The 15,598-nt window shown below is 42.3% G+C and overlaps 1 protein-coding gene across 2 annotated transcripts in view; it reads right to left on the bottom strand.

The window, feature by feature from the left end:
- Positions 1–15,598, bottom strand: part of LOC121582583 (sarcoplasmic/endoplasmic reticulum calcium ATPase 2) — a 62,807-nt gene that overhangs the window by 40,335 nt on the left and 6,874 nt on the right. For both annotated transcript variants that reach the window (XM_041898485.2, XM_041898484.2), the window contains exon 5: positions 2,358–2,496. In XM_041898485.2, the coding sequence (XP_041754419.1) occupies positions 2,358–2,496 (139 nt within the window). The remainder of the gene's footprint in view (positions 1–2,357; positions 2,497–15,598) is intronic.

Raw genomic sequence — 15,598 nt, 5'->3', positions numbered from 1 at the left:
ATTCACTGCAGTACTTAATGCAGCTGGTGGCCACACCAGATACGGACTGTTACTTTTGATTTTGACACTCCCTTTGTTCGGGGACACATTATTCCATTTCTGTTAGTCACATGTCTGTGGAACTATTTACACATGTTAAGTTCGCTGAAAATTAATGCAGTTGACAGTGAGAGGACGTTTCTTTTTTTGATGAGATATATATATATTTGTTCAGATGTTGAAAACAAGTGGCCTACCTTATTTCTCAGAATGAGAACGAGTTGCCAATTCCTTACATAAATGGGTTTTATGCTTATTGCACACTTATAAAATACAGACTAGACAGCTAGTGTGGGGGCAGCAGGTAGCCTAGCGGTTAAGAGTGTTGGGCCAGTAATCGAAAGGTCACTGGTTCGAATCCCTGAGCCGGCAAGGTGGGAAAATCTACCGTTCTGCCCTTGAGCAAGGCAGTTAACCCCCAACATCTGCCCCCCGGGCGCCGATGACATGGACAACAATTAATTGATTCAGAGGTGTTGGGTTAAAATGCGGAATAAACATTTTGGTTGAATGCATTCACTTGTGCAAATGACTAGGTATCCACTTTCCACTAGTAAAACGCTGCTAGTGGTACGTGGTACCGCAATGCCGGGCACGACAAACTGAGCATTCATTTTGGTCAGTTCATTAGGTACACCCATCTAGTACCGGGTCAGACCCCCCTTTGCCTCCTGAACAGCCTGAATACTTTGGGGCATGGAATCTACAAGGTGTTGGAAACGTTCAAATGTTGCTCAATTGGTATCAAGGGACCTTACGTGTGCCAGGAAAACATTCCTCACACCATTACACCACCAGCCTGTACCATTGACACCAGACAGGATGGGGCCATGGACTCATGCGGCTTAAGCCAAATCCTGACTCTGCCATCAGCATGACGCAACAGGAACCGGAATCCGTCGGACCAGGCAATGTTTTTCCATTCCTCAAATTGTCCAGTGTTGGTGATCGCGTGCTCACTGGAGTCGCTTCTTGTTTTTAGCCGATAGGAGTGGAACCAGGTGTGGTCGTCTGCTGCAATAGCCAATCCGTGACAAGGATCGACGAGTTGTGTGTGTTCTGAGATGCCGTTCTGCACACCACTGTTGTACTGCGCCGTTATTTGCCTGTATGCTTGCACGATTCTTGACATTGTCCTTCGATCTCTCGTCAACGAGCTGTTTTCGCCCACACGACTGCCGCTGACTGGATGTTTTGTTTGTCGCACCATTCTTGGTAAACCCTAGACGTCCCGCTTGAAAAGCTCACTAGGCCGGAATGTTTCTGAGATACTGGAACTGGCCCGGACGATCATACCACACCCAATCGAACAGTAACTGAATGCCTCTACGCCCATCTGTCTGGTTTATATAGCAAGCCACGGCTACGTGACTCACTTTCTGTAGGAGTGAACCTAATAAACTGGCCACTGAGTGTAACTAGCAATAACTTAATCTACCAGCGCGTGTCAACTTGTTTGCTATATCTCCCCCTCCCTACTCCCAGCGTCACTCACAGGAGCTGCTGCTCTGCTTCGAGCCTCTTGCTCTCCCTCGTGCATTACAGCTCTGGTTAATAAAATTGCAAAAAAATGTATTAGTTAGTGGTACTTTTGTGATAACTGCACTGTGATTTTAATTTTGTGAAAAATAAATAAACATCTAATCTTTGTTGTTGTGAGTGGCTGGGGGAGGGGCTTGGTGTGTGTGTGTGTGTGTGTGTGTGTGTGTGTAAATGGGAAGGTGCAGACAGCACAGAAAGAGTGAAGGTGACGAGACCAAAAAGACAACATGAGAACAAGTGGACATAAACGCTCATAAAAACAGAAGAAAAACCCCACTATTCTTGGAATAGAGGTATTTGGAATACCGCGCTAAAACATACATTTTAATTAATCAAATTATTTTGATATATCACCCAGCCCTACTACATACACCATAGACATACACATGTACACACACAGGTCAGCTCAGAGAGGCCCAGCTCATGAGCTTATCAGAAGCAGATTTGAATTTAGAATGGAAAATGAATGTTTATGTAACAAATGTTTGTGCATCGAATCGTATTGATTAATTCTCTAATCAAACCGAAATCGCACCAAACTAAAACGTATCGTCCCTGTATCGTATCGGAGCCCATGTATCTAGATACGTATCGAATCGTCTTAAAAGGGAAAGATGCCCATCCCTAATAAACTGACACACCTGCACTCTGAAAAAAATATTCAGTGATCACACAACACTGGGTTATCAAAGCTAAGCAGACATGCATAACTGGGATGGCGCAGGGGTGGGCAAACGTTTTGACCCCCCCCCCCCAGTGTATTGGAAGCATCTTACCGGCCACCTCCACAATGTCCCCTGGTACAAGGTCCCTGGACTTGATCCGCTGCACACTCTTCCTGTCCTGCCGGTACACCTTTCCCATCTCCGGCTCGTACTCTTTGAGCGCTTCAATGGCATTCTCCGCATTTCGCTCCTGTAAGGCAAAAGCAACCAGATTAAATCAATATTATTCACAGAGATAATGTAAGCTTTACGTGTGTGTTGATGGCCAGATCCTACACAAAGAGCATTTAGAGATGGTTAAAGAATGAGAATGATCACTTGACCAGTGACCCTTAAGAGGAGAAAGGAAGCAAACCCAAACGAGAAGTGTATCCAACAACAAATCACTGGACATTGTAATAGACAGAAATACCACAGTATTTACAATGCTGATCTGTGGATCTCTCATCACACGTCAAAGAAAAAACAAATAGGACCAAATGAAAATACGGCCATTACACTTAAGGGGCTCAATTTCAGATATAAGGAAACAACACATTCCTGACTCACTCAACCCTGGGAATTCAATGGACTTGTATTTTTAACATCTTGTATGTTTAACGTCACAAGTCAGTGTGCAATCAGATATAGCTGAGGACTGGAGCACAGTGTACCACAGTGAAACCCTCCCAGTCCCTCTACCCACCCCGTCCTTTACTCCCCAATCAACTACCAGCGATCTGCTGACCTTTTCCTCCCTGTGGGATTACTCCCCGAGGGACAATCACAAGCAGCCAGCCTGGCATCACTTTGGACAGGGCACACCCGCTGGCCTCTCTCATTGGATGGGAACACGGACACAAAGCCTTCGTTAAAAACACAGGCGGCAGGGAGAGTGTTGTAGGTTGTTAACGGTTGCCGTGATAACCGTTGTGGGCATTGATTGGTCCAAGGCGCTTGTATTGAAGTAGAGTTTGGTCGAGGACTGAGTATAATTCAAAAGATATTCTGAACAGGTTCGTCATCATAACCTCCACCATCCCCAGACAAGTTTTGTTTGCTTATACAATGGCAAACGACCTGACAAATAACGGCTCTTCTCTTACAAACTTCAACAGGGCCTAGAGCATAATATAATTTATGTCCTTACTACCATAAGTGCCTGTCTCCACAACTGATATCACTAGCCTAATTTAACTGAATATGGCATGCTAGAGTAAATTAACTTAACGTTAGACATTGCATTTGCTTATTTCTTTAATGAATTTTCTACACTACACCTAATCAAAAGCCACCCCCGTAGAGGTAACTTCCCTGCGTGCGTGTTGTAGATCAACTAGGGGGACTATGAGGGTGAGGTGTAAATATTTGGAAGCAGTGAGGTGCAGCAGAAGGCCCGAGAGATGATCGAGGAGTTGGTGGCCAGAGACAACAGCCCCGGGGGATTCCGCAGAGTTAAAACACACTTAAACCACAGTGAACAGCAGACAGCACTGAGTGAGGTACTGTATGTGGGGGTGCAATGATTCACCAAACCCATGGTTCGGTACGTATTGCGGTTTTGGGGTCACAGTTCGGTTTCGGTACAGCGGGAAAATGAAATGCAGTTAATTTTTGTTTATTTAAGAAAATACAAAACTTGGTATTCCTGATTCCATATATGATCATGATTCATAATGCCTGATGAGAACAGAAAATCAGGAATACCAACACTTTGTATTTTCTTAAATGAAAACATACAATTACTCATCAACGACAACACTAAAATAAAGTGCAAAATGCGTGTAAAATCAATATGTAAACATGGCTTCGACATGGTATAGGCCTATGCTACAATTATTTCTTACAAAGAGAAAAAGGCGGGCACTTGTGTGACTCATAAAAAGGGGCGTATGTAGCACAATACTTCCAATTTTTCCTATTTTGTTGCCTTACAACCTGGAATTAAAATTGATTTTCGGGGGGTTTGTATCATTTGATTTACACAACATGCCTACCACTTTGAAGATGCAAAATATGTTTTTTTGGTGAAACAAACAAGAAATGATAAAAACACAGAAAACTTGAGTGTGCATAACTATTCACCCCCCCAAAGTCAATACTTAGAGCCACCTTTTGCAGCAATTACAGCTGCAAGTCTCTTGGGGTATGTCTCTATAAGCTTGGCACATCTAGCCACTGGGATTTTTGCCCATTTTTCAAGGCAAAACTGCTCCAGCTCCTTCACGTTGGATGGGTTCCGCTGGTGTACAGCAATCATTAAGTCATACCACAGATTCTCAATTGGATTGAGGTCTGGGCTTTGACTAGGACATTCCAAGACATTTAAATGTTTCCTCTTGAACCACTCGAGTGTTGCTTTAGCAGTATGCTTAGGGTCATTGTCCTGCTGGAAGGTGAACCTCCGTCCCAGTCTCAAATCTCTGGGAGACTGAAACAGGTTTCCATCATTCCTTGAATTCTGATCAGTTTCCCAGTCCCTGCTGATGAAAAACATCCCCACAGCATGATGCTGCCACCACGCTTCACTGTGGAGATGGTGTTCTCGGGGTGATGAGAGGTGTTGGGTTTGCGCCAGACATAGCGTTTTCCTTGATGGCCAAAAAACCTCAATTTTAATCTCATCTGACCAGGGTACCTTCTTCCATATGTTTGGAGAGTCTCCTACATGCCTTTTGGCGAACACCAAAAGTGTTTGCTTATTTTTTTCTTTAAGCAATGGCATTTTTCTGGCCACTCTTCCATAAAGCCCAGCTCTGTGGAGTGTACGGCTTAAAGTGGTCCTATGGACAGATACTCCAAACTCCGCTGTGGAGCTTTGCAGCTCCTTCCGGGTTATCTTTGGTCTCTTTGATGCCTCTGATTAATGCCCTCCTTGCCTGGTCCATGAGTTTTGGTGGGTGGCCCCCTCTTGGCAGGTTTGTTGTGGTGCTATATTCTTTCCATTTTTTAATCATGGATTTAATGGTGCTCTGTGGGATGTTCAAAGTTTCGGATATTTTTTTTTATAACCCAACCCTGATCTGTACTTCTCCACAACTTTGTCCCTGACCTGTTTGGAGAGCTCCTTGGTCTTCATGGTGCCGCTTGCTTGGTGGTGCCCCTTGCTTAGTGGTGTTGCAGACTCTGGGGCCTTTCAGAACAGGTGTATATATACACTGAGATCATGTGACACTTAAATAAAGTCCACCTGTGTGCAATCTAAGTGATTATGTGACTTCTGAAGGTAATTGGTTGGACCAGATCTTATTTTAGGGGCTTTATAGCAAAGGGGGTGAATACATATGCACGCACCACTTTTCCGTTATTTATTTTTTCGAATATTTTGAAACAAGTTATTTTTTTTCACCAATTTTGGACTATTTTGTGTATGTCCATTACATGAAATCCAAATAAAAATCCATTTAAATTACAGGTTGTATTGCAACAAAATAGGAAAAACACCAAGGGGGATGAAAACTTTTGCAAGGCACTGTAGCTCTCTGTAGCACTGGAGGTCCATCATCTGTAGTAAGCGCAACACAGGGTGCATTGGCCAATTCATTGACAACTTCAGATTTAGCTTGCTTATATAGAGCGGGTACTACACATTTGCTGAAATGGGTGCAAGAGGGCGAAGTTCGTAACGTCGCTCGAGCACTTTCACGAGGTGCTGAAACCCCCATTCGCAACCACCGAGAATGGGCACATATCCGCAGCTATAAACATACCCTTTGCTCTCGTAATTATTTTGGCCTGGTCATAATCGGAGCCACCAATGGACTGCTGAATGTTTATTTATTCCTCTTGCTTTGTTTGCTCTTTTCCATATTATGTCTCTCTCTGATAAGCTACCCAGGTAAGGACTGAAAATAGCTCATATGAATATAAGTAGGACCATGAAATCAATAACTTGCGAACATGAGATACCATTCATATATTAGACATGAGACTCACTTAGATAATTCCTTTGATGATACAGCAGTAGCAATACTATGATAAGAAGTGCATTCGGAAAGTATTCAGACCCCTTGACTTTATTTTATTTTCTATCAATCTACACAATACCCCATCACGACAAAAAGCAAAAATTGGTTGTATTAAAAATAGTAAAAAAACGGAAATATCAAATTTACATAAGTATTCAGACCCTTTACTCAGTACTTGTTGAAGCACCTTTGGCAGCGATTACAGTCTCGAGTCTTCTTGGGTATGACGCTACAAGCTTGGCACACCTGTATTTGGGGAGTTTCTCCCATTCTTCTCTGACGATCTTCTGTCAGAATGGATGGGGAGAGTCGCTGCACAGCCATTTTCAGGTCTCTCCAGAGATGTTAGATCGGGTTCAAGTCCGGCCTCTGGTTGGAAAAAAAGGATATTGAGACTAGTCCCGAAGCCACTCCTGCGTTGTCTTGGCTGTGTGCTTAGGGTTGTTGTCCTGTTGGAAGGTGAACCTTCGCGCCAGTCTAAGGTCCTGAGCGCTCTGGAGCAGGTTTTTATCAAGGATCTCTGTACTTTGCTCCGTTCATCGTTCCCTCAATCCTGACTAGTCTCCCAGTCCCTGCCGCTGAAAAACACCCCAACAGCATGATGCTGCCACCACAATGGTTCACCGTATGGATGGTGCCAGGTTTCCTCCAGAAGAGATACTTGTTTCTCATGGTCTGAGAGTCCTTTAGGTGCCTTTTGGCAAACTCCCTAGCGGGCTGTCATGTGCCTTTTACTGAGGAGTCGCTTCCGTATGGCCACTCTACCATAAAGGCCTGATTGGTGGAGTGCTGCAGAGATGGTTGTCCTTCTGGAAGGTTCTCCCATCTCCACAGTGGAACTGTGGAGCTCTGTCAGAGTTACCATCGGGTTCTTGGCCACCTCCCAGACCAAGGCCCTTCTTCCTTGATTGCTCAGTTTGGCCAGGCAGCCAGCTCTAGGAAGAGACTTGGTGGTTCCAAACCTTTTCCATTCAAGAATGATGGAGGACACTGCGTTCTTAGGGACCTTCAATGCTGCAGAATTTTATTGGTACCCTTCCCCAGATCTGTGCCTCGACACAATCCTGTCTCGAAAATCTACGGACAATTCCCTTGACCTAATGTCTTGGTTTTTGCTCTGACATGCACTGCTATCTGTTTTTATTCTGAATACATTTGCAAATTTTTTTTTTTTTTACTGTTTTCGCTTATAGGTTGTGTGTCAATTTAATTTTTGTATCCATTTTGGAATAAAGCTGTAACGTAACAAAATGTGGAATAAGGGAAGGGGTCTGAATACTTTCCGAATGCACTGTATGTAAGCATGCATCAATCTACACACAATACCCATAATGACAAAGCGAAAACAGGTTTTTAGAAATGTTTGCAAATGTATTAAAACTAAAAACAGAAATACCTTATTTACATAAGTATTCAGACCCTTTGCTATGAGACTCCAAATTGAGCTCAGGTGTATCCTGTTTCCATAGATTATCCTTGAGATGTTTCTACAACTTGATTGGAGTCTACCTGTGGTAAATTCAATTGATTGGACATGATTTGAAAAAGGCACACACCTGTCTATATAAGGTTCCACAGTTGACAGTGCATGTCAGAGCAAAAACCAAGCCATGAGGTCGAAGGAATTGTCTGTAGAGTTCCAAGACAGGATTATGTCAAGGCACAGAGAGAGAGAGATTATATATATACACACACACTACCAGTCAAAAGTTTGGACACACCTACTCATTCAAGGGTTTTTCTTTATTTTTAAAATGTTTCACATTGCAGAATAATAGTGAAGACATCAAAACTATGAAATAACACATATGGAATTATGTAGTAACCAAAAAAGTGTTACACAATCTAAATATATTTTATATTTCAGATTCTTCAAATAGCCACCCTTTGCCTTGATGACAGCTTTGCACACTTGGCATTCTCTCAACCAGCTTCATGAGGTAGTCACCTGAAATGCATTTCAATGAACAGGTGTGCCTTCTTAAAAAGTTCATTTGTGGAATTTCTTCCTTCTTACTGCGTTTGAGCCAATCAGTTGTGTTGTGACAAGGTAGGGGGGTATACAGAATATAGCCCTATTTGGTAAAAGACCAAATCCATATTATGGCAAGAACAGCTCAAATAAGCAAAGAGAAACAACAGTCCATCATTACTTTAAGATATGGTCAGTCAATACGGTAAAGTTCAGTCGCAAAAACCATCAAGCGCGATGATGAAACTGGCTCTCATGAGGACCGCCACAGGAATGGAAGACCTAGAGTTACCTCTGCTGCAGAGGATAAGTTCATTAGAGTTAACTGGACCTCAGATTGCAGCCAAAATAAATGCTTCACAGAGTTCAAGTAACAGACACATCTCAACATCAACTGTTCAGAGGAGACTGCGTGAAATCAGGCCTTCATGGTCGAATTGCTGCAAAGAAACCACTACTAAAGGACACCAATAAGAAGACTACTTGCTTGGGCCAAGAAACAGGAACAATGGACATTAGACCGGTGGAAATCTGTCCTTTGGTCTGATGTGTCCAAATTTGACATTTTTCGTTCCAACCGCTGTGTCTTTGTGAGACGCAGAATAGGTGAAAAGACAATCTCCGCATGTGTGGTTCCCACCATGAAGCATGGAGGAGGTGGTGTGATGGTGCTTTGCTTGTAACACTGTCTGTGATGTATTTAGAATTCAAGGCACACTTAACCAGCATGGCTACCACAACATTCTGCAGTTATTCGCCATCCCATCTGGTTTGGGCTTAGTGGGACAATCATTTGTTTTTCAACAGGACAATAACCCAAAACACACCTCCAGGCTGTGTAAGGGCTATTTGACCAAGGAGAGTGATGAGTGCTGCATCGGATGACCTGGCCTCCACAATCACCCGACCTCAACCCAATTGAGATGGTTTGGGATGAGTTGGACCGCAGAGTGAAGGAAAAGCAGCCAACAAGTGCTCAGCATATGTGGGAACTCCTTCAAGACTGTTGGAAAAGCATTCCTAATTTAGCTGGTTGAGAGAATTCCAAGAGCTTGCAACGCTGTCATCAAGGCAAAGGGTGGCTACTTTGAAGAATTTAAGCTCTAAAATGTTGATTTGTTTAACACTTTTTTGGTTACTAAGTGTTATTTCCTAGTTGTGATGTCTTCACTCTTATTCTACGATGTAGAGAAAAAAAAAAAAAAACTTGAATGAGTAGGTGTCCAAACTTTTGACTGGTACTGTATGTTTGTACATACACACACACACACACATATGTATACACACACACACACACACACACATATATACAGTGAGGGAAAAAAGTATTTGATCCACTGCTGATTTTGTACGTTTGCCCACTGACAAAGAAATGATCAGTCTATAATTTTAATGGTAGGTTTATTTGAACAGTGAGAGACAGAATAACAAAAAAATCCAGAGAAATGCATGTCAAAAATGATATCAATTGATTTGCATTTTAATGAGGGAATAAAGTATTTGACCCCCTCTCAATCAGAAACATTTCTGGCTCCCAGGTGTCTTTTATACAGGTAACGAGCTGAGATTAGGAGCACACTCTTAAAGGGAGTGCTCCTAATCTCAGCTTGTTACCTGTATAAAAGACACCCGTCCACAGAAGCAATCAATCAATTAGATTCCAAACTCTCCACCATGGCCAAGACCAAAGAGCTCTCCAAGGATGTCAGGGACAAGATTGTAGACCTACACAAGGCTGGAATGGGCTACAAGACCATCGCCAAGCAGCTTGGTGAGAAGGTGACAACCGTTGGTGCGATTATTCGCAAATGGAAGAAACACAAAATAACTGTCAATCTCCCTCGGCCTGGGGCTCCATGCAAGATCTCACCTCGTGGAGTTGCAATGATCATGAGAACGGTGAGGAATCAGCCCAGAACTACACGGGAGGATCTTGTCAATGATCTCAAGGCAGCTGGGACCATAGTCACCAAGAAAACAATTGGTAACACACTACGCCGTGAAGGACTGAAATCCTGCAGCGCCCGCAATGTCCCCCTGCTCAAGAAAGCACATATACATGCACGTCTGAAGTTTGCCAATGAACATCTGAATGATTCAGAGGAGAACTGGGTGAAAGTGTTGTGGTCAGATGAGACCAAAATGGAGCTCTTTGGCATCAACTCAACTCGCCATGTTTTGAGGAGGAGGAATGCTGCCTATGACCCCAAGAACACCATCCCCACCGTCAAACATGGAGGTGGAAACATTATGCTTTGGGGGTGTTTTTCTGCTAAGGGGACAGGACAACTTCACCGCATCAAAAGGGACGATGGACGGGGCCATGTACCGTCAAATCTTGGGTGAGAACCTCCTTCCCTCAGCCAGGGCATTGAAATGGGTCGTGGATGGGTATTCCAGCATGACAATGACCCAAAACACACGGCCAAGGCAACAAAGGAAGGGCTCAAGAAGAAGCACATTAAGGTCCTGGAGTGGCCTAGCCAGTCTCCAGACCTTAATCCCATAGAAAATCTGTGGAGGGAGCTGAAGGTTCGAGTTGCCAAACGTCAGCCTCGAAACCTTAATGACTTGGAGAAGATCTGCAAAGAGGAGTGGGACAAATTCCCTCCTGAGATGTGTGCAAACCTGGTGGCCAACTACAAGAAACATCTGACCTCTGTGATTGCCAACAAGGGTTTTGCCACCAAGTACTAAGTAATGTTTTGCAGAGGGGTCAAATACTTATTTCCCTCATTAAAATGCAAATCAATTTATAACATTTTTGACATGGGTTTTTCTGGATTTTTTTGTTGTTATTCTGTCTCTCACTGTTCAAATAAACCTACCATTAAAATTATAGACTGAACATTTTTGTCAGTGGGCAAACGTACAAAATCAGCAGGGGATCAAATACTTTTTTCCCCTCACTGTACATACAGTGGGGGAAAAAAGTATTTAGCCAGCCACCAATTGTGCAAGTTCTCCCACTTAAAAAGATGAGAGAGGCCTGTAATTTTCATCAAAGGTACACGTCAACTATGACAGACAAATTGAGGAAAAAAAATCCAGAAAATCACATTGTAGGATTTTTTATGAATTTATTTGCAAATTATGGTGGAAAATAAGTATTTGGTCACCTACAAACAAGCAAGATTTCTGGCTCTCACAGACCTGTAACTTCTTCTTTAAGAGGCTCCTCTGTCCTCCACTCGTTACCTGTATTAATGGCACCTGTTTGAACTTGTTATCAGTATAAAAGACACCTGTCCACAACCTCAAACAGTCACACTCCAAACTCCACTATGGCCAAGACCAAATAGCTGTCAAAAGACACCAGAAACAAAATTGTAGACCTGCACCAGGCTGGGAAGACTGAAACTTTTGTTATTGACCAAATACTTATTTTCCACCATAATTTGCAAATAAATTCATTAAAAATCCTACAATGTGATTTTCTGGATTTTTTTTTCTCATTTTGTCTGTCATAGTTGACGTGTACATATGATGAAAATTACAGGCCTCTCATCTTTTTAAGTGGGAGAACTTGCATAATTGGTGGCTGACTAAATACTTTTTTTCCCCACTGTATATATAGTGCCTGTAACCTGGTTCAGGTTATTAAATCAACCTACCTGGGTGTTTACAAACACTACAGGAACAAGATCATCTACATGTTTTGATAACATTTTTACTAATACTATAGAACTTTGTTCTAAAGCCGTAGCCATACCCATTGGATCCAGCTCCAGTGGATGATGTTAAAAATATTTGTTGCTCTGATGTGATTAATAAGGAGCATCCAGATGCTGCACAAATTGTTTCTTCCAATTATTGATAAACATGCACCTGTTAAGAAACTGACTGTTAGAACTGTTACGGCTCCATGGATTGATGAGGAATTGAAAAACTGTATGGTTGAAAGAGATGAGGCAAAAGGAGTGCCTAATAAGTCTGGCTGCACATCTGACTTACTACAAATTGAGAAAATGTGACTAAACTCAACAAAAAGAAGATGAAACTGTATTATGAAGCCAAGATCAATGATATAAAGAATGATGGAAAAACAACTTGAGTACTTTAAAATGACTCAGGTGGCTTATTCATTACAAAACCATTTGATGTTCCCAATTATTTTTATGATAACTTCATTGGCAAAGTGGGCAAACTTAGGCAGGAAATGACAACAACGAACGGTGAGCCATCATTCATATATAAAAATAATAATAAAAGTTTTTTGTAAAGTTAGTGTGGGAGAGGTGGAAAAATTATTGTTAGCGATCAATAAACCTCCTGGAATTGACAATTTAGATGGAAAGCTACTGAGGATGGTAGCTGACTCTATAGCCACTCCTATCTGTAATATATTTCATCTGAGCCTAGAGGAAAGTCTTTGTCCTCAGGTCTGGAGGGAAGCCAAAGTCATTCCGCTACCCAAGAGTGGTAAAGCGGCCTTTAATGGTTCTAACAGCAGACCTATCAGCTTGCTGCCAAGCGCTTAGCAAACTGTTGGAAAAAATGGTGTTTGACCAAATACAATGCTATTTCTCTGTAAACAAATGAACAGACTTCCAGCATGCTTATAGAGAAGGGCATTCAACATGTACTGCACTGACACAAATTACTGATGATTGGTTGAAAGAAATTGATAATAAGCTTGTGGGACCTGGACTGTTAAATTTCAGTGCAGCCTTTGATATTATTGACCATAACCTGTTGCGAAAACTTGTTACGCCTTTTCAACCACATCGTGGATTCAGAGCCATCAATCGAATAGAACTCAAACGGTTTTCCTTAAAATGGGAGCTTCTCTAATGTCAAAAATGTAAAGTGTGGTGTACAGCAGGGCAGCTCTCAATGACTTGTCACTGGCATTAAACAAAGCATGCGTGTCCATGTATGCTGATGATTCAACCATATACGCATCAGCAACCAAAGCTAAAGAGGTCACTGAAACCCTTAAAGAGTTGCAGTCAGTTTTGGAATGGGTGGACAGTAATAAAAACTGGTCCTGAACATCTCTAAAACTAAGAGCATTGTATTTGGTACAAATCATTCCCTAAGTTCTATACCTCAGCTGAATCTGGTAATGAATGGTGTGGCTGTTGAATAAGTGGGGGAGACTAAATTACTTGGTGTTACCTTAGATTGTAAACTGTAGCTCAGTTGGTAGAGTATGGCGCTTGCAATGCCAGGGTTGTGGGTTCGTTTCCCACGGGGGGCCAGTATGAAAATGTATGCTCTGGATAAGAGCGTCTGCTAAATGACTAAAATGAAAAAAATATATAGATTCAACGGTTGAAAAGATGGGGAGAGGTCTGTCCCAAAGAAATGCTCTGCTTTTTGACACCACACTCCACGAAGCAAGTCCTGCAGGCTATAGTTATCTTATTTTTTATTATTGTCCAGTCATATGGTCAAGTGCTGCAAAGAAAGACCTACAGTGGGGGTAAAAAAGTATTTAGTCAGCCACCAATTGTGCAAGTTCTCCCACTTAAAAAGATGAGAGGCCTGTAATTTTCATCATAGGTACACGTCAACTATGACAGACAAAATTAGAGAAAAAAATCCTGAAAATCACATTGTAGGATTTTTTATGAATTTATTTGCAAATTCTGGTGGAAAATAAGTATTTGGTCACCTACAAACAAGCAACATTTCTGGCTCTCAGACCTGTAACTTCTTCTTTAAGAGGCTCCTCTGTCCTCCACTCGTTACCTGTATTAATGGCACCTGTTTGAACTTATCAGTATAAAAGACACCTGTCCACAACCTCAAACAGTCACACTCCAAACTCCACTATGGCCAAGACCAAAGAGCTGTCAAAGGACACCAGAAACAAAATTGTAGACCTGCACCAGGCTGGGAAGACTGAATCTGCAATAGGTAAGCAGCTTGGTTTGAAGAAATCAACTGTGGGAGCAATTATTAGGAAATGGAAGACATACAAGACCACTGATAATCTCCCTCGATCTGGGGCTCCACGCAAGATCTCACCCCGTGGGGTCAAAATGATCACAAGAACGGTGAGCAAAAATCCCAGAGCAGTATGGCGTTGTGTGGGAGAGTGATTTGTTGACGTCAACGTTGTGAACAGCGTGCCCCATGGTGGCGGTGGGGTTATAGTATTGGCAGGCATAAGCTACAGGACAACGAACGCAATTGCATTTTATCAATAGCAATTTGAATGCACAAAGATACCGTGACGAGATCTTGAGTCCCATTCATCTGCCACCATCACCTCATGTTTCAGCATGATAATGCACAGCCCCATGTCACAAGTATCTGTACAGAATTCCTGGAAGCTGAAAAATTTCCCTGCATACCCACCAGACATTTCACCCATTGAGCACGTTTGGGATGCTCTGGATCTACGTGTACGACAACCTATTCCAGTTCCTGCAACTTTGTCTTTTGTCTATAATGTTTTTTTCATTATGTGTCATTATGTTGCCATTGGTTTCAGCTACTGGGGATCCTAATAAATCAAAATCAGCTGCGAAGCGCTGCTTGAATGCAGAGGGGAGACGAAGTTGTGTGTTGTTTTTTTCGTTTCAGTCTTGCTCCGGTGGTAGGAACACTGGGGTGATGTCCGGTGGTAGGAACACTGGGGTGATGTGTTAAAATGTTTAAAGTGTTGGCAGCTGCATAGGCTATTTTCATTGAGCAGTGGAGACAGTACTGATAAGTCGGTCCATCACTGTTGTAATCTATTGGGAAACCAAAATGTTCCCAAACTGGAGATTTAAATGATGGAGAATCCTCCTGGTTTATTAACCCCACCACTCGCCATCATACAGAACCAGTTCCCGGCTGCTCCTCAAAAAAAGGACAATTTGAAATGCACCAATTAAGATTTTGAATTTTGATTACAAAGTGCGTATAGTTTTGTTGTTTTAACGGAAATAGCCAGACCTTTTTTCCAGCTAAGATTTACTCAAGAGGCATACAACGCAGCGTAGGCATAGCCTACAGGCCTAGTGTTTTTATTTATTTATGCATGTATTCATTCGGGTTCACAGTACGGCCCTAACCGATGTCCCCGTACTGAACGGTTCAGTACGAATACGTATACTGTTACAGCCTCCTGAAGGACCTCTTCAGCTATATAGCTTTTTGCATTAACTTTGATAATGTCTTGGGGGGCAGTTCCACCACATGTTCATTATCTCCAGTGCCAGAATAGTGTCTCCATACACTATACAGTGGGGAGAACAAGTATTTGATACACTGCCAATTTTGCAGGTTTTCCTACTTACAAAGCATGTAGAGGTCTGTAATTTTTATCATAGGTATACTTCAACTGTGAGAGACGGAATCTAAAACAAAAATCCAGAAAATCACATTGTATGATTTTAAAGTAATTAATTTGCATTTTATTGCATGACATAAGT

Source organism: Coregonus clupeaformis, unplaced genomic scaffold (assembly GCF_020615455.1).
Source record: "Coregonus clupeaformis isolate EN_2021a unplaced genomic scaffold, ASM2061545v1 scaf1062, whole genome shotgun sequence".
Lineage (NCBI taxonomy): Eukaryota > Metazoa > Chordata > Actinopteri > Salmoniformes > Salmonidae > Coregonus > Coregonus clupeaformis.
The sequence above is the reverse complement of the archived record's forward strand: the minus strand, read 5'-3'. Positions and strand labels throughout refer to the sequence as shown.